Source organism: Myxine glutinosa, chromosome 6 (assembly GCF_964187855.1).
Source record: "Myxine glutinosa chromosome 6, kmMyxGlut1.1, whole genome shotgun sequence".
NCBI lineage: Eukaryota > Metazoa > Chordata > Myxini > Myxiniformes > Myxinidae > Myxine > Myxine glutinosa.
The window spans coordinates 102,492,515-102,513,260 of NC_136266.1; the positions used below are offsets into that span (position 1 = coordinate 102,492,515).

Sequence of the window (20,746 nt, forward strand, 5' to 3'; positions counted from 1 at the left end):
AAATAAAGTTTAAATTATTCTCTGCCAAACTGGTGTGTGCAAAGTTGTGCATTTGGGAAATAAAACACACTCAGGTGGCATTTCCTGCAAGTCAGAGTCGACGACCTGCTTGGGCCAAGTTGCCATCTCATTGCTCTTGGTAACTCGAGACACGTCAATGTTGGTCGCCATGTTGATGGGTGTGCGAGGAGAGAGCTGCAGGAAAGTGATAGAATGTGAGAGAAATCGGGCAGCAAGCCTGAAAAGGCATAGATAGGTGTTACGACAGAATTTGGGCCGAAGAGGAATTTGCCTTTTCATAAATTAAAAAAGAGAAAAAAAAAGGACAGGTTAAAAAAAACAACACATACACACACAAACACAAACACAAACACAAACACAAACACAAACACACACACAAACACACACACACACACACACAATTAAATGGGATCAAGGACGAGGTGTTGGCATCCCACAAACAATGTTGTTTGTACAGAATTATCTGCCATCGATTTAGATGTTAGCACAGGTGGCTGAGAAAAAAAAAAACTAAGTGGAAGAGAGAACAGCAGAAATTGAAAAAGGTAGACAAAGAAATGAAGGCTCAAAAGTAGCAATTTATTGCACAATTGCACAAATAAACAGCTGCCTCGGATCAGAAACCGCTCCGATATTTAAGGCACGTCGCTCGACCAGATGGCACTAACTTTTCAAGACTTTGTAAATTATACATTTTGTAAACCATCGACAAAAACTCGAGCATAAAAATTTTCAGAACAAAAAATGTAGACACAAGTAGGACAGGCGTTAACATTTGTAGACAAGAAAAAAAAAAATCCTTGTCCAAATAGCATTTTGTTGAATAAACAATCACAGGTGCATAAAAGCACATTGTAAGGAAAGTGCTGAATAAACTTTCATTTTTCATCCAATGCAATCTGCTTTTTACGATTACGAAAACATTAATTCACCATACATGACGGTTCCAGTACTACATACAACACATCTCTAAAATTGTATGCAATTTGCAAACAATAGTCGATTTCAATGTTGCGTGCAACACCAACTGCAGAATCATACGTAGCTTCTGAATGAACCTTCATTAAAAGGAAAAAAAAAATTGGAAATCAAGAATTAACACTTCTTAACCAACAAATAAACTGATGCATAACGAAAGGTCAAGGTAATGACTTTGGGGTGACATACACCATATTTAAACACCAAGGTTAAGCAAACTAAAGAAAAAAATTACGAAGATCAATGGGCAGATTTTACGTAGCGCACTGCAGAGAAGAACGTGGGGTTGCAACTTGCGTCACAAGCGCCGGAGGTTCGGAAGAGTGAAAAACCATTCTGCCATCTCCACGTCACAGTGGCTCGGCCACTAACCGCCTCCACCATCCGAATTGTGTGTGGTTGTCCCCTGGGCACCTGCGTGACCAGTCGCTGCACCTCCGCTCCCAGGACGGTCATCGGTGAGGCTGCTGCTGACGGAAAGAGCCCCCGAAACAGCGATTCCTCGTATCCCACCCTCCACACTGCTACCTGTGTCACCATGATAGGGTGGAAACAAAATAGTGCTGCTCGTACACATGACCACTCCATATTGGGATGGCGACCAACTGTACCAGCCTGTTAGCAACATTGATTCTTCACCCAATGGCATCACATTCCTTCTCCTTAATGTACACAGTGGTATAAAAGATGAACCCGTCTCGTCTCGATTTGAGTTGAATGGTGATGCTTTGCAAGTAGGGTGTTGCACAAAAGGAGATGTAGATCTTTCAGTGGGAACCTTAAGTAGGCCACTCCATTTGATAGTACTTGCTTGAGGCCCTTTAAAATCTCCAAAAAGGATGGCCATTGTGTGCTGGCACACTTATCAAATTCAAAATTATTTCTCGAAAATAATGAAGAATGATGTGCCGCACAGCCATGCCTCAGTAATGATGCAACCCAACAACTGCGCTTAGTCAGCCATCCCACACAGATGGGATTTTGCAGTCACCTGCGTGTGTCTGTGCATGCATCTGTACACGTGTCTGTGTGTCTGTCCGGGTCATAACTATTTTACCATTTAAGCTTTTGTCATCAAATTTTCAATAAAGCTTTATTATGTGAATATGGAGAAGAAAAATGAATAATTTGGTCAAAGGGTCAAAGGTTAATGTCACATAAAATCATCAATTTTCATCCAATTGACATGAAATTTTCAGAATTTGCATATTGAGTCACTGAATTTGTTCAATCAAAAGCTAGAAGCGGATGGTTTTTGGGGGGGTTTTTTTTTAAGATTAAAAAGTCAATGGTCAGGTTGCATTAAATTGTCAATTTTCATCCGAATGATCTGAAATTTGACCAGGGTTTGCATATTGGGTCACTGAAACCTATTGTTCTTGTGGTCAAAACGTCAAGGTCGCCTAAATTGTCAATTTTTTTTGGTATCATTTAACCTTTTTCATAATGTTTAGCATACGAACAAAGTCTGAAGACAAAGCGGACGAGGACGGGCTTTGCATTTTCAGATGTTCGAGGTGCAATTTCCTCTGGTTTGGTTCAAAGTTGCATGGAAAAAAAAAAGAAAAAGTTCTCACCAGAATCTGATTGGGTTTTTTTCACTTGCTTTGGTCCATCTCCCAGTGCATCTCCCTCCATACTCGATTCCGATTCGCTGTTGCTGTCATATGATGTCACTGAGTAAAATAAACTTTGAATCAGCTGTCATTTTCATGCAAGGAAACTCATGAGTAGAAACCATTCGGTCCAGCATGCTTGTGTCCTACAAATGTCATTTATTCATCTCTAGATATCATTTATTTGGAAAATAGTATTTAATCTACTACAATGGTTTACATTCTGGCACAAAAAAAATTACCTTTTGTAATAAACGTGCACCGTGACATATTTTATGAACTCCTTTACAATCTTTTTTAAGCTTAGCTTAACAACCCCTTTACAATTTTATTTGTTTATTTATTTTTATTCGAATAATGACAAAAAGCATCATTAAGCACCAGGTTCCAGCTTAACAGCCCAATTCAAGGTTATCTTTTGTAATAAACATGCACTGAGATATGATATACTAATACACTTACAGAAAGCACCATGAGTTTAACAACCCATTCTCAATGTTTTTTTTTTTTTTAAGCTAAGCTCGCTTAAGTCTTTACAATTATTTTTTTAACTCATCACGAAGCGCAAGGTCCTCGCTCAACAACCCATTTCTGCAATGCAGTACCCCCTGCTGGAACAACATCAAAACAACAATTTTAGTCGAGAACAGCAGAAGCTTGAAAAACATAACGCTTCGTTTCCACAAGCAAGTGTGAACTTTGCCCGTTCAGTTCCTGGTATTGTCTCCACTCAGTCAAGCCGAAAATCAACCACCAATATGCCCGAGAAGCTTATTTGTACTTTAACAGCATCCTTGAATTTTGTCTCAAACATCATTCGTATGTCCCAACCACAGTTTTTTGGAGTCGACGGCCAAGATTGCTCAAACCTCTGAGCACGCTATCATACAAGCAGGTATTGTTTGCGATTGCCACTTGCTAGAGAGTTCTGCACCTTTTCCGAGGATATGCCTTAGCGATCGCCAACCTAAACATTAACCCTTTTTGACCGCACACACCACTTTGCAGAATGACTTCCCACAAGCACATCTGAGCATCACTGTGCCCCTGATACTACAATCACTTCCTGTTACCATAAATATATCTGTTCCTCCTTGGCTGCGTTCTGCCTCAGAAAAGCTCCAAACTTATTCATGGATACAAAGCCATAAAGATGCTTTCACTGAAATCATGTGGACCGAATTTATATTAAATAATACAATCTAAACGGTTTCAATTCCGAGGAACAAATAAAATGGGTATATGAAAAACAGCAGATTATCCCACCTTTTCCATGACCGTATGCGTGGTTAAGATTCATGGGCATGATGCGATTTTCTGGCAGACTAGAACCCTCCGCTTTAGAGATCCAAGAGTGTGGTCCACTTGACCGAGAAGGCAACGTTTTACTTGGTATCAAGTAATTGGGCATTTTGTTGAAGAACCAGGCGCCGGATCGCTTCCAAACCTTAACAACAAAAAAAAAGGAATGAAAACCAAGGTCACGAGGGCAATCGCTGATATAATCACAAAATGTACATTTCAAGTGAAAGATGATCCATAGGGTTCCCCAATTACATAAATTGTTGGCTCATTGAAAGATCACAGTTAAATAATTAAACATTCTAATAACAAACTGCAAAAAAACAAAGACATAATGCTAATACAGTTATCAAAGGTTACCTCGCGTTGCTCGCTGCATATCTTGCAAAGCCACAAGGACCCGTGTTGTCGGGACATGGTCTTCACGCCACACTTGGTGCAAACGTTCTGAAAACGACCGTTCACAATATTAATCTTGAAATGTGACAAATATAGTCATTTGGTGAAGAGCTAATCCATGTTGGTTGAAATGGGATACATCAAGATAAGTAATAGTGCCAATTAAAGGTGGACCAGTTAAGGCTTTAATTTCCATGGTCTTTTGGTGCCTACCAGGATAGCTCCAGAAGATAGGGTAGTCTTCTTTGACCTGTTGAGTATGGGTTTGATTCCCGGCCTTGCTATCAACTGGCATCCTGAGATTTTGCAGGTAGCGTGCTGAACAATAAGGACATCCACCTTTGGAAGAGGTATAAACCAACTGTCCAGTCTGCTAGTATTTGCTGGGGGACATTAAAAGATCCTATGGTACTCGCAACCCAAGCAAAATTCTAACTTCCTGCCTTGATTGAAATCTGCATCGAGCAGCTACAGACTTGCCCAGGGTTAAATTTCAGCTATGAAAATGCTTTGGACCAGTCATGGACTATCTCAATACCTTTTGGCATGAAATGCAACAAAGACAGGCAGGCATGCTTCAGTTTGATGTATAGATAGAATGATACTCTTCGAAGTCACAACATCTAATCAATTCATCTTTGCATCATAATACAAGTAAGTACTTATACCAAGTTTGGTCAAAATCACATCACTGGTTCACTCACAGGTTAGCGCAGTAACATAATTTTTACCAAATGGGACCTGACCTTTGACCTCTTGACCCCATAATCTAAGCTGTTTATCTTTACATCATTATACATACTTGTGCCAAGTTTGACTTGGTTCCCTTCAGCCATTCTCAATTTAACAGGGCAAAGAAAATTTATTACAGACTCTGACCTTTGACCTCTTGACCCCAAAATCAAATCAGTTCATCTTTGCATCATAAAACATACTTGTACCAACTTTGGTCAAAATCCCATCGCTGGTTCACAAGTTATTGCGGCAACAGGATTTTCACATAACGTGACCTTTGACCTCTTGGCCCCAACATCTAATCAGTTCATCTTTACATAGTACATACTGGATCTAAGTTTGATTTAAATCCTTTCAGCCATTCAAGTTATCACAGTAACGAAAACCTATCACGGACGCACGGACGGACACCCGGACGGACAACCCCAAGACAATGCCAAGACAATGCCCACGGCAACTTCGCATAAAAATGAAAAAAAAAAATTTTTTTAAAAGGAGGCATAAAAATTTTACAGAACTATCGAAATACGAAAATATGAGTACGACACTGCAAACATATTTGAGGCAGCTAGCTGTCTCTCTGCGATCTCAACATCCTCGCCACAGACAGGTACAGACAAGATGGCAGCATCCAATATGTCACTGAAAGCCTGGATCTTCGGAGACTCAGGAGACCCGTAATCCCAGTGGCTCCAACTCCTCATTCAGTACATTGAGGGCCCCCATAAGGATGTCTAGCATCTCCACAAGGATGGCTGCATCATCTGCGAAATCCATGTTAGTGAATTTGACATTCCCAAACATCGCACTGCAGCTAGATCTCTCAGACATCCTCCCTAGAATCCAGTCCATACAAGCGCTGAAAAATGTAGGGGCCAATTATAAACTACATAAACCTATCAGATAAACAAACAATACACAGTGATACACCTTTGTGTGTGAAAATATCCTCCACGAAGGACTGGAATTCTGTTAAATTTTCATTCCGTGGTAATATTTTAGAATATGGAGTCGGAAAAAAGGGTGAAGAAAAACAAGCAGGCTTCATTTGGTTATTATGGTTTCATGCAATTTCATTTTCATTGGTGTCAGAGAAATTAAACAAACATCAGTTTCCTGAAAACTTACCACTAGTTTAATTGATATTCTATTTTCCTGAATCATTATTCTCGTTTGGCGTTTTGAAGCAATCGCCGATAGTTTTGGCAGCTTCTATACTTTACAACTTCAGCTCTCCATCATCCTCCCCCTACCCCTCATTCAACCTTACACTTTCTTTACCATCCCCCTCACCACCACCACCACCACCACCGAGAATGAGAGAGTGAGAGAGGCTGGTGACTCAAGCAAAGCAGGTCACCCATATGTCTATATATACTTTTATATTGGTAAATGAAGATGCTGTACAATAATGAGGGATTGTTTTTTTGCCAAATACAGCACTGTGATAAAGAGCGCTTTATTAAAGGGAATCCGCACATGCTCAGCGCAACATCGATTTACAAATTACGTAACCACATAATACAAGGTGTTTCAACACCGCCTCAAGTTGTCACCCACACCCACCACCGCTGTGCCAAGTGTGCTAATTACAATCACTGAATGATTGTCATGCAGAAGAAGCATAAACAGATACTTGATAGCATCAATAGGCGAGTTGGTATATAACACTCGTGTATCACGTGGCTGAAAACAAATCAAATGCAACAAAAGCATTACATACCAAGTCCGTATCACGATTTATCCCAAATTACCAATTTTTTACACAAATCTTGTAAATTACCTCGAGATATGCAGAAAAGAAGAAGAAGAAAAAGAGAATAATAATAATTAACAACAGGCAAATGGAAATTTCTCATGCCTGATATTCTTTTGTGCTTAGGATGAATAAAATGGATTACGATTTTTTTATTTATGGTAGTGAGCGTACAAGTTAAGTATAAAAAAACCTAGAACACCGCCAAGAGCCATATGTTACTGACCGGAAAGGCATCCTCACCTTCTGGCAAGTCTCACAAAGAGCACCTGTGGACCTGAGGAAACCTATCTGTTCTCCACACAGCAGGCAGTGATCCAGGCCATCACCTATTGCCTTTCTTTGCATGTTCTCCAACCGTTTGACCAGCCACCTGTTGAAAAATAAAAACCACCATAACTACTAAGTTAATGCGACGAGCTCCCACATTTAGCAAGAGAAAGACATTTCCAAAACAGGTGAGGGCATAGACAATCACCCGATCCTCGTCTTTTCCACGACATTGATGCACTCGGCCTTCCGCATGACGTCCTGGATCGCCTCCTGCTCTTCGACAGTGAGCGTGTCCCTCCGGCGTTGACTATTCGTTTGTGCAGTTCTCATTGACCAGCCAGTGTTCAACCTGCACCGTGCCACCACAACACCACGGAATCACAGAACTTGCAGCAAAACCAGGATATTTTCAGATGCAAACCAAACCTGCCTTGGAGTGGACCCCTCAATATCATCATATGTTGTAGCACACAAACATGGATGTCACGGAGGTTTAAATTGTTTTGGATTCACCTGTAAGAATAGTTCAAATCCAGCAAGCAATCCTGATAAGAGGATTACCATGTCATTGTCAGAGTGTAAATAAAACCAGGCTGGATCACTAATGACTTCCAGGAAGCGTGAAACTACCTGTCCTTTGTTGTCTGGCCTAAAGTGCGGTCTGGAAGTCCACACTTCGTTTCTGACAAATGCTGATTAGGGGATCATGGGATGGGCACCAAAATGCTGCCTACATCATAATAACAATAATAACATATTTTTAAGAAACAAAGGTTGTTTTTTGGCAATTAGTTTTAATAAAGTATTAATCATCCCTATATAGAGAACAGTACTCCCGATTCAATGTCAACATTCAGGAGTTTTAAGATTTTACCGATTTTATCCAACGAGTAATTAGACAAATAACGGTCATTTTATACCAAGCATGCTCTACCATCTACACCCTGATGGTCTGAGGCCTCCACCGACATCCGATGTACACAGAGCAGACCTAAAGCTCTTCAAGAAGCATCAGTCACTTGAAATTTTGCTGATGTTCGACCCTGACTTCATAAAGACCAAAAATAAAGCTCTAATGCTTCACAAAATAAATTGCAAAAGCAGCTTTTTTTTCCAAATACAGAGACTAGAGCTAATAGTATACGCTGACAGAGGTGAGAGGCCGACAAAGCAATAACGGAGCAGAGGGGGAAACCAGCAGACAAAGAACAGAACCTCGTGAAAGAAAAATGGATGGGCAATACAGACAGACAGGACAAAGTAGGCAGAGGGAAAATGTGGAAAAGCACAGGTGAACTGGAGAGGAAAGTCAAGCTATAAATCACAACAAGCGACGGTACACAACGGTGTTGGTGATAGTTCACCATCTTAAAGAAGTGGAATGGAGAACATCACTGGACACAGAGATTTATTAACTGGGAGATGAAGAAGAAAAAAAGTGGGGAGGGGAAGGTGATCAGTTTATCTAGGTTTGATGAGGGCAATGAGGTATATATCATTGGCTGATGAGTGAATGTGGCCTTGGTGGGGTTTGAGAGAGCTGGTGGGGCAAGAGCAGATGCATGGGGTCAGCACAAACTAGTCTGTCATCACAATGGTAGAGGAACATAGACTAGAGAAAATATTGAGATTTCTTACTCGTTCAGGCATTTTAGAGAACAATTTGTCAAACAGGCTTTTCTGATGGATTACAATGTGCTGAATCCATTTCCAGAATATGACAAGCTGAATTCAGCCTTCGTTTCCCATGGCAACCAGAAAACAAACATGGCCACCATAAAGACAGCAAAAAAAAAAAGAAAAAAAAAGAAGGTTTCTTCATAAATCGCTAATAAAGGTCTAACTGCAAGAACTCAAGTAAACAAACTTTTTGATAAAAACATCAAAGCAATATAATAGTTAATATTTAGTTGGTATTGTTAGATATAATGCAAAAATTTGACCCAAAGAGCATCTAAATGCAACACTAGTGGAAACATCAACAACACGCCTTTCGTGTGTGATGCCTGTTGCAGATTGCTGAAACTTCAGACGTCGATGCAAGCTCGTAATTAAAAGGGATAGGCCAAAGACCTTGGAACTACGTGTTCTCTGTCAAGAAAAAAAAAAAAACTGTTCAAATGCAGTGGAAGCAAAATTAATTGCGTATGTAATTTGTGTAAATCGAGTGGATTTCCCGGAGCCTCGACCTTGTCGTTGCAAACACTTAAATTTTAATTGCAAACACGTAAGCTTCATAAATACATATATTAATCAGTGTTAACTGTATTCTATGAAAATCTAACAATTCTAGGCTCCTTTGCCGAGATTACAGTCCAGACAGGGCCAGCGAGTTCACGTTTAGGCTCACGTTTAGAGGCAAACGTCCAGCTTGAACTGTGATGTTATCAAGCTTCAGAGCCTCGCAGTCAAGTCAGCCCGTTTAGAGAATAAAAAGAAATAGTCCCTTTTATTCAAATATTGTATAAATAAGTATACTCTTCATATGATACAAATATACACATATATATTGAAGATCTAAATTATAGAACAGAATCTTGTAACAATAATGTGTAACCCTCTTATTGAAACTCTTGCACCCATGTTTTCTCCAGGCTGGAGATTGAGACAAACCAGATGTCCTCATCACGCTAAAGCATGTTATCTTAAAGGAGCAGTAAGCTCTGTTTATTTTTGCAAGACAGCTAGAATCTCTGTTTATCATTATCTGACACTCCTGGCCGGGGAGAGGTGGAGATAACGACCTGGAGGAGCTGCCTGTCATGGATGGATCTAACGAATGGCGAAATCACAAATGCACTGCTATGCTGAAATGTTTGCTCCTCTCTGACCCTCTCCTGACCTCTCACGCTTTCATCTTCGACCATAAATAGCCGTGTAACAGAAAGTCGGGGAGGTTCTCAATCCAGTTGCCTGTATTGAATGTAGCGTGCTGAGCTTACGTAGTGATTTATTCTTTTTGTGTATGTGTTACTTTGAATTGAAGTGTGTTTTATAATACCTTGTAAAAGTGAATTGAGATCTCCCACGTACCATTAAAATCAGCCGATTGCCTTCTGAAACAAGTTTGGACCTTAATTATTGATAGTCCAGGAGCCGTGGGGTCGAACCTGGTTTTGTCGGATAAAGTTTTTTTCTCTGCTGTTTCTTGTAGCCTGGGGGTAGCTCAATAAGATTCAGGAGGGTGCCCGGTGAGATCCCTTGGGCAACTCAAGATATTAACCCCTTCATGCCCTATGTGCCCAAATCATGAAAAAATGGGAACTTCCCATAATTTCATGGTGAATACTCACATCAAATGGATCAAATTTGCTGTCTCTGATATTTATTCACACAGTACTTAATGTCCAATTAAATATGATTCAAATTTGAAATAATTAACCCTTTTCTAGCTGATCCAAATCAGTGAATTTCCACAATTCTGATTACACGCTTTAGAAATCAACATTTCGTTGACCGGAGTAAATGAAGAGAGAAATCTACAGAATAATGTCACAGTGACTATGAGGAATTTTGAACCCTTCTTAACCCTTACCTACCAACCCACAATAAACATGTATCAAATCACGTTTATGTACTACAGGGTGGCCCAAAACGTGTCCCTGTCCAAAATTTGAAACGAGCAAGGACAAGTTCTGAAACCTACTGACAGATTGTATTGTGCTGTTTCATGTCCTACAATACATGGTAGAATTAGAAACACTGGCATTCTGATAATGGCCTAGTTCAGGCTACTTGGGTCTTGAGCATCCTATCCTGAAACATGCACAAAACATTGTGCAAGCTAAGCCTTTAACCTAACAACTGCATCTCTTGGAGTTACAAAGGGGTTTACTTTTGCAGCCACATCTGATCATTTCCAAAATGTAGTCTGGGGCAAGTTTGGCATTTTCTGGTAGATTGGTTGGGCTCAGTGACCTGTTGATTGTCTCTTTCTTCCATCCAAATTCTTCTGGGTTCAGAGCTGGCGGAGGATTTACATTGAGGGTTCGCCACAAAATTGCCTGAAAGTGAGCCCTCTTCACATTTTCAATAAATGTTTCTCTCGTTGGCAGAAGAGCAGCCAGGTTTGGTGCAGACGTATGACCTTTTCCATTCTTTTAACCCCATCCAAGCAGCCTTGTGTGTGACATGTCCTTGCTATCCTCTATGCCGTAACAGGCTGAGATGAAGCCAGTGGCTTGATTAATGACTTGTTGGAGCGGTGCGTCCACATTGTCTATGGCCGATAATTCATATCCAGCTTTCAGGGCTTTGATTACAGAGCCTTTTCCAATGCCAAAGTAACATGCCACAGTGTCACATCCTGATATGGCATGGGCAGGTAAAAGGTTCTTTATAATTTATTGATGCTTAGCCAGTGTTGACTTGATGTCCACTGTTGCCCTTTCCTTGCTTGGGGATTGCATGGCCAGTGGCACTTCCAGTCTTGCCAATTGGTAATGATGAAGTAGCAATACGAACACATCCGTGTCATCACAAACCACAGAGACTTGATGGGCCTCTCCAGCACACTCCAAAACTTGTTGGACAATGATGATATCGGCTTCTTCATGATGAGTCTCGAGATCGTACCGGCTCCTTCTTTCTTCCTTCTTGATTTCGATGGGACAAGGGTCCTCCCCTGTCACAACCAACTTGTGTTTCTCCGTGCTCCGTAGATGGAAAAGCCTGTTCTGAGTCAGTTCATCACATAATATTCGGATAAGCTGTTTCTTGTTTTCAACAGATGACAAGACAACCTTCTGGGCTGGAAGCTTCATTGTCCGTAGCAGATGATGTTTCCTGCTAGCCCCCGTCTCCCTGCCATCCCTCGTGACGGACTCTATGCTGTACTCATGGTACCTGTCAAAGATGAGGTAAACGTCACTGTCTGTCAGGTATGAAGTTATCCGCTTCTTGACATTCGCAATTAAATCGGCTACTGTGCCATCTGCTGGCCAATGGATGGTTCAAAGAAGGGCTGATCCATCTATGACAGTGACGTTTGCATCACCGGCATTCCTCCTGGAGACTTCAACCTGGAGCAACCTCTTGAGTGTGGACTTGGCTTTACAAGTCCGCATTCCATCCTTCATGAACATTGTGGTTGGGACAGGTGCAAGCTCATAGGAAAGGACATCCTTCACGTCAATATCGCGGTCACTAGATAATGTGATGACCCTTGAGTAGATGGCATTCAGATCATAGACTTTGGAGTCACCAACTTGGACAGATTTGCTTGTTGCTGCCATCGTCACACTTTCTTGGGGATGGCATTGTGAAATCCCTCAGGCCAGGTCTTACATTCTACCCTAAAAATTTAGACTCTTTGATTCAGTGCATCAGCACTGGCAACATTGATAAACCATCAAGTTAAAAACCAACAACTCTAATTCGTGAAAATAACATCTAATTTACGATTTCTTTTCATTAAGATTAAAGAAGTGGTCTCATTTTATCAAATAAAGGGTTGATAACAGATAAATTTTGTCAATTCTAGGGCTTCAGAGTCCGCTTTAATTCTAAGCAGTAATGGAAATATGCAACTACACTTGACAAGAAAGGATTCCCATTGATGCAAACAGTTTGGTAACCTGCTAAAAGAGGGCAGCACATACTAATCTGAGAGGTTGGCTTCATCTAATTAAAACTTCATTGGAAGCATCCTTGATTATATAAATGATTTCACATTTATTAATCAGTTGGTTCTATAGTACATTTACTTACATTTATGGCTTGTGAGAAAGCCAAAAACCAAGATCTGAAGCTTGGCTGGAGTGAAAACTTAAGACAGAGGAATGGCAAACATGTGTTTTCCTACATCAGGAAGTTAAAACAATGAAGTGCTGTCACCTATTGTACTCCGAACTAACTGAAGTATCTCATTAACCTGAGTGACAATGGCAAACCATTCAAATTCTCATTGTTTCGTTTGTGTACGCCTTACACCACCCAAGCGTCCTACCATAAATCGATCAGAAAAGGGTTAATTATCAAAACTGTTGCTTAAACTCAATGAATGATCGTTTTAAGGCCATTTTCCCCGCTAGAGCGGGGGTTAGCCTTGCGGGCCCCATGACAATCATGGTTCCCTGTTTGAGGCAATGTTTTTATGGCCGGATGCCCTTCCTGACGCCAACCCTTAGCATTAATTATGCTGTACTCAAAGAAACTCAAAGAAACTCTTATGATGTGCAGGGATACAGTGTACCTATTCTAAACCGGGGTACACACCGGGATCATTCATCCCAGCAAGCTGGTACTCAATTTGCCGACCTCGGAAGGATGACAGGCTGAGTCAACCCCCCCTGGCGTTAATTCAGCGATCGACCGGGATTCGAACCCAGGACCAGAGGATCCCAAGCCGGCACCCTAACCGCCAAGCCAACACCAGGGTTGCTTAAACTGTTGTTTAAAAATGGTTTGCACATGTCCTACTGCATGAATAATCATAAAAACAAGCATGTTAGAGCCTTTGATAAACATACTTTGTGAAGAAACGAAGGGAACTCCTGTTTGTCAGGATTTGGGCGTATCAGACATAAAGGGGTTAATATCTTGAGTTGCCCAAGGGATCTCACCGTGCACCCTCCTAAATCTTAATGAGCTACCCCCAGGCTACAAGAAACAGCAAAGAAAAAACTTTATCCGACAAAACCAGGTTCACCAAAATTCAGGCCTTTGGCTCCCGGACTATGAGTCAATGAGTCTCATTCAAGGCTAAATTAATTAATTCTCCAACAGTACTGAAAAGAGTAACTGCTTTGCAAGCAGCAGTACATGTGATAACAACACTCAGAGATCCAGAGAACAGAAGTGCAATTGAAAGACAATGCCACTTTCGATTCACAACCAGGTCATGAAATCCTCTACCATGGATATTGTTACGCAACGTTTACAAGCAAAGTCGACATTTTAAGGCTTGCCAAGTCACACAAGAGTTCATAAAGCAAGGCGAGTTCAAGTGACCAGGATGCAAATTCACGTAAACCCTCCACACTGCTGCGAAGTAACATACTGTACATGCTGTCAACTGGGAAACATGCATGTTCTGCTGTGAAGTAATGTACATGCTGTCAACTGGGAAACATGCATGTTCTGCTGTGAAGTAACGTACATGCTGTCAACTGGGACACATGTACAGTCATGTGAAAAAGTAAGTACACCCCATGTAAACTTTTGACTTTTTCAACATATTTCAACATACAGCTATTTGATCTTCATTTCAACAATATTGAGAGATAAAGGTGATATAACATAACAAATATCATGAAACATTTACATTTTGTAGTCCATTGTATAATTTAAATAAACATAAATGCAAATTTCGCATGTGGAAAAAGTAAGTACACCCTTGGCTCCAATAGGTGGTATTGCTGCCCCCTTTGGCAGAAACAACCTCAAGTAGGCGTTTCTTATAACTGTCTACCAGTCTCTGACATCGACTGGGAGAAATTTTTGCCCACTCCTCCATGCAGAATTCTTTCAGCTGTGTGATGTTTGAGGGGTTTTTCTTGCATGCACAGCTCGTTTCAAATCCCCCCACAACATCTCGATGGGATTTAGATCCGGGCTTTGACTTGGCCATTCCAGAACCCTCCATTTCTTTCTTTTCAGCCATTCCTTGGTGGATTTACTGGTATGTTTAGGGTCATTGTCATGTTGCAAGGTCTACCTTCGGTTGAGCTTCAACTTTCCGACAGATGGCCTCACATTATCCTCAAGCACCCTCTGGTACAATGAAGAATTCATAGTGGATTATATGATGGTGAGCTGTCCAGGCCCTGATGCAGCAAAGCTGCCCCAAACCATAATATTTCCACCACCATGCTTTGCAGTTGGTATCAGGTTCTTGTAGTCAAATGCTGTCTTTGGTTTTTGCCAAACATGTCTTCTGGTACTGTGGCCAAATAGCTCTACCTTTGACTCATCTGTCCAGAGCACATTGTTCCAGAAGTGCTGGTCTTTGCCTCAGTGTTCATTGGCAAACTTTAGTCTTGCCCTGATGTTCTTTCTGGACAGCAAGGGTTTCCTCCTGGCACACCTCCCATGTAGATCAAATTTGTGCAGCCTCTTTCTAATGTTGCTCGTGCACTTTGAGATCAACAGTGGCAAGAGCCACCTGTAGGTCCCGTGATGACATTCTGCGTTTCTTAGAGACTTCTTTCAGCATCTTGCGGTCTGCTCTCGGGCTGAACTTGCTGGGGCGGCCTGGCCTGAACAAGTTGGCAGTTGTTTGGAATCTTCTTCACTTGTAGTTGATCTTCCGGACAGTCAAATGATTGATTTCAAATTGTTTGGAGATCTTTTTATATCCCTTCCCAGACTCGTAGGCATCTATAACCTTCTTTCTGAAGGCCTCAGAGGGCTCTTTTGATCTCGGCATGGTGACGCCGCACACTTCAACAACAAAGACCAAACCAAACTAAATGTCTGAGGTTTAAATAAGACAGGTTCCTCCAAGATCCTCTCTAACGATGTTCTAATCATTTGCACCTGAGCTGGTGCACCCGATTCGAATTTTAGGTATTTGAAGCAGTGATAAATGTAGGGGTGTACTTACTTTTTCCACATGCGAAATTTGCATTTATGTTTATTTAAATTATACAATGGACTACAAAATGTAAATGTTTCATGATATTTGTTATATTATATCACCTTTATCTATCAATATTGTTGAAATGAAGATCAAATAGCTGTATGTTGAAATATGTTGAAAAAGTCAAAACTTTACATGGGGTGTACTTACTTTTTCATGTGACTGTATGTTCTGCTGTGAAGTAATGTACATGCTGTCAACTGGGAAACATGCATGTTCTGCCAAGGAACAAATTCTAAAGAAATACTTAAATCTGTCACAATGTTCAACATGAGCAACGCTATTTTGGAGGCTTCCAAGTATGATCCAGGTTCCCATGTACACTTTTCAGGTGTAAACAATCTCATTGCAGCTGAGGGCAAATATCATAACTCATGTTACCACAAGTTTCAGAGGAAGACATCAAAAACATAGAAGTGTGCTGAGCAAATTGGTGTCGTCATGATATGCCTTGCCGATCAGGTGAAATAAATGGCAAAGAAAGCGCAAGTACTTGAACTTTCAGAGGTGTGGAACCGATATGACTTGGCAAAAATTGCAGATGTTGACAAAATATTGTTGATAGAGAGATGCAGACCCCAATCTTTCATCAGCAGAAGAAGTATGCTCAAAATCAAACTTAAGTCACGAATCGGTGACACCTACGACTGCACAACTCTACCAGAAAGAAAAACGTTGCTTGTTCCAGGTGAGTTTGGAAACGTACAGTTTTCAACATTAGTGTGAAGAACAAGAGCCCTTGCTCATGCCAACGTATCAACCCACGGATGGCTTTCTTGAGATGGTACACTTGGATTTGAAACTCTGATCTGACACCCTTGCACATCCTGTCTGCAAAGGTATTGTTGTGAATGAAGACAAAATTATATCTTGTGTTCCTAACAGCCTATTCATGGGTCTCCGATTGATGTTTGGTGGCCAGAGTCTTTTGGAAGCTGACCGAGAGCCAGAGGTGGCTGGCTACACAGGTGGCTGGCTGGCAAAGAGGTCCAGGAGGTGGCATGGGGATGGATACCTTAGCACCTTCAAATAACACAAGTCTAGAGGCTCCTGGTGTCAAGGAGCAGCTCTTGCCAACTGAAGTAATAGCAGGAAAAGCAGAGCCCACACTGACAACTGCTGAAAAGTCTTCAAGGACAATCGCAACTTGCTGAAAAGTCTGGGTGACAGGGACCTCAGTGACCAAGCAGCCAATGAAGCTTTCATCTGCAAAGTCTACAATGTTCAAACTACAACTTCTGTGGATAATGCTCGATCGGTCCTGTTTTGTCAAGCTCACGCCCCAGACACCCTCCCTCCATCAAGTGACGCTCTGTCATTTCACATAAAACGAGCACACTACCAAAGCAGCAGTCTGGCGACAAGCTCATGCACATGCGCCTTGCTGCCCCCTCCTGAGACCATGGGATGGAGACTGGATGGCAGGGCACTCGTCCCTATTCTCATGTCCCTGCCCCCAGCATCAGAGTCCTGCATAGAACTCATCAGCTGCATCAAACAGTGCACAAGTGCCCACTGCAAATGCCAGAAATCAAGAATACTTTGTACTGCAGCATGCAGATGGCAAGCAGGTGACGAGATCTGCAGAAACATTTGAAGAGTGACATTGAGTGCAACATATCATATTTGTTTACCGATTTACCTGGTTTGTTCACTTAACTGCATAATTCCTTTGTTTATTTGTTTTTCTGTTTAAATCACTACAATTCCGAGCAAGATGGGTAAAAAAAAGTATAATGACTACAGTGGGATTCGTATGTACGTTACTTTGCCTTTTTTTTTTTTTTTTTTTTTTACATTTTCGATAGTTTTAGGTTATAAAACTCCCCAAATTCGTACTTTACATACAATGCAGATTACATTTAGTATCACAAATGATAGCATTGACTGAAAATATCAAATCAAAAGCATTATTTAATCAGTAACACAAAATACAGGGTGTTCCAAAAAGACCCTGACAACTTTGGTTATTTATATATTTAGTACCACAATTGATGAGATGATACCATTTGGTTTATATGATACAGAAACTCAAAGTGTTGTGCACAACATCATTATCATCACACCATTCCATGCCACATGCATGCAATACACTTCAATGAGAGCTCAGTTTGTCGTGCGCAGGACATCAAGGCGGTACACGAGTTCTTGCTATGTTTGGTTTAGCATGTTTGTATCCACCAGTGCTCATGCAGCTGTGATCCGAGAACGAAGATCCTGCAAGTTTGACACCTTGGTGTTGTCGACATCTTTGACAAACCCCTACAGAAAAAATATATATATATATCAAGGTGGGTTATGTCAGGTGATCGTAGAGACCAGGCAGTTAGTCCTTCTCGGCTAATCCAGTGACCTGGGAATTTTTCATTCAGGACGGCTTGAACAACTAAGGCCCGATGAGGGGGAGCGCCATCCTGTTGAAAAATATCGGATTGCAGGTTCCTCAATCTGTGGGAAGGCGAATCCTTACAACATGTTAATGTAAATTGTTGAGGTCACTGTATCCTCCGCAAATAAAAACGGACCCACCAAGCGGTCATAGAAAAGACCAAACCACACATTGATCTTTGGACTGGTGCATATGTGTTCAATGACCACGTGGGGGTTTTCAGAGCCCCAGATCCTCACATTGTGCTGGTCGACCTTCCCTATTCCATGAAAGCAAGCTTAGTCTGTGAACATGACCTTTTTCAGGTAATCTTCATCATCCTCCATGCAACTGAGCATTTCCAAGGCAAACAACTTGTGTTTGGGTCCATCATTTGGTTTGAGTTCCTACAGAATCTGCACCTTATCAGCATAAAGCTTCAGTCTTTTATGCAAGATCCTGTGTACAGTGGTGATTGGTAGTCCCAGTTTTCTGGATGCGCGTTGGATTGATTTTCTGGGACTTTGTTGAAATGATTCACGCATTTGTTCAACGTCTGCTGCGCTTGTGCTTGATCGACCGGTACTTTTCTGTTACTGACAACTTCCAGTCTCCTTAAACCTATTGTACCTCTCTCAGATACTAGTCGGTGATGGCGGATTCCTTCCATACCTTGTACGGAAATTACGCTCAACTTGTGTGTCGGATCTTGTCTCGATGAACCATTTGACACACTGAGCTTTCTCCTGTGGAGCCACGACGTTCTCTTACATTAAACCACCAGACCTGAAAAATGAAGAAAACTATTAGCTTCTATATCATATAAAACAAAGGGTATTGTTGTATCATTTGTGGTACGAAATATATTGACAACCAAAGTTGTCCAGGTCTTTTTGGAACACCCTGTATAGGGCGGGTTTACAGTTTTACGCTGCAGCCATTTTGAATATTTAGTTTTAAATAAATAAATAAATAAATAAATGCTTGTCATATTCCAGAAATGAATTCAGCATACCGAAATCCTTCAATTAGGTTTAGAAAAACCTAGTCGACAACTTGTTCTCAATTTTGCCGACCTCTTCTGAACACGTCGGAAATCTGCATATTTTCTCTGATCTAACAAGCCCTGAACCTCAACCAAGTCACTACAATTACCCTAACGGCCTTCAATTGTACTGCTTTTAGGGTTGCAAGGTGAGATCTGAAGGCACCATCTCATAGGAGAACGATACTCAATGGGATCGTTTAAATCCAAGCCTTGTATGCTGCGAAGCACTAACAACAGCAAAGGAATGATTTGCCGATACAGAATCCCAAGATGCCTCTTCCCTGGGAAGCCATATTTGACACAATGATCAGCCAAGGAAAGATAATGGCAGAGTATTTGTCCAAAGAGCTCCACAGACTGCAAATATGTCAGAGGTTTATTTATTATTATTTATTTTATATTTTGTTAATTTATTAATATATTGTTGCGAATATGGAATTTGGCCTCCATATCCGCTTGTAAATATTCCCCTATTTCCCCAATACTCCCCAACTATCCCCAATCCCCCATTCCCTAGTCCCATTGTCTGTAAACAACACTCTGTAGAACCGACCTCCCCCTTTTTCCCCCATTAAATGTCGTGCCCAGGTCCACCGCATCTCACGTAGACAACTTTCGGACATCTTGCTAGTTATTCTTAGTCTATGTCAGTTAAGGACTCGTTTCCATTAATTCTGACTCTTCGTTGCACCAGAATGTGATTATATGGCACCAGTAGTGAGTTTAGGACCTTCCCTTACCTCCTCCCATCTTCTTCCCCAAACAACAACAACAACTACAGCAACAACAACAACTACAGCTACAACAACTACAACAACGGCGCGCGGGGGGAGTGTGCGTCCTCACACCGGCTCGGTTAGCCGCCATGACCATGCGCTCCACGGGGTTACCACGAAGGGGCTCCCTGTCAGCCCCTCGTCAAGGGTGGAGCCGGTAACCCCCCCGCACGCACCCAATGAGAAGCAACGAGCCGATTCCATCTGGGGCGGAGCTAACGAGCCGAGGGCGTGTCACTCCCCGCCGGATATACGCGGCCACGTACCGGACGTGACGAGAGATGCGCCCCGAGCTTGAAGAGGAAGAACCAGTCGTGACCTCCGAGCGCTGTGACCTCCCTGCATCTACTGGACCGTACAGTACCCTGTCCTTGAGCCAAGAGTGCACCTTGAGCCATCGATACCCGCTTTCCTTGCCATCAATCCCCGTGTGAGTCAGCCTTGTCCCGTTTATCTGTCGTCTGTTGGGGTTAATATAAGAGTGTGTCTAAGTGCCTGTCTTTCTATGATGTCCCTCTTGTAGTTGTAATCTAACCTTCCGCCTTAATATAATCTCCTCTGGAGGTCTTGAGAACCGTATCCCTGGTGTCGTGTCATTTTAATCCCAGCCGTGTGTCTTTTCCTTCAATGATCTAGCGTAGCGCGATTAGTCAACGTTCGGGTATAATCGGGTAACTTGTGCAGACGTGGTCATACCAAACCGCTCGGTAAATAACATCTAAGCCGCGTCTGTAACAATATATATATTATTTTTTAATTAATTGATTTTATATTTGTCACAGTATTTACTTCTCTAGTAAATAGAAGGGTTAGCCATGCAGACTATATGTAGAGACAGTTTTTCTCCAGTTTGGCAGACAAGGATGCCTGTTATTGGTGTGAGCAAGTTTCTG

The 20,746-nt window shown here is 41.6% G+C and overlaps 1 protein-coding gene across 9 annotated transcripts in view; it reads right to left on the reverse strand.

The window, feature by feature from the left end:
* Positions 1-579: 579 nt before the first annotated feature.
* RPH3AL (rabphilin 3A like (without C2 domains)) overlaps positions 580-20,746 on the reverse strand; it is a 791,901-nt gene continuing 771,734 nt past the window's right edge. For 5 of the 9 annotated variants that reach the window (XM_068120707.2, XM_068120712.2, XM_078780281.1 and 2 more), the window contains 6 exons: positions 7,286-7,429; positions 7,051-7,180; positions 4,278-4,364; positions 3,882-4,062; positions 2,577-2,675; positions 580-1,466 (listed from right to left, as the gene is read on the reverse strand). In XM_068120707.2, coding sequence (XP_067976808.2) covers positions 1,240-1,466; positions 2,577-2,675; positions 3,882-4,062; positions 4,278-4,364; positions 7,051-7,180; positions 7,286-7,429 — 868 coding nt within the window. In that variant the 3' untranslated portion in view covers positions 580-1,239. Of the gene's footprint in view, positions 1,528-2,576; positions 2,676-3,881; positions 4,063-4,277; positions 4,365-7,050; positions 7,181-7,285; positions 7,430-20,746 lie in introns of all 9 variants that reach the window. The other 4 variants (XM_078780280.1, XM_078780282.1, XM_078780285.1 and 1 more) reach the window with 1 other exon arrangement.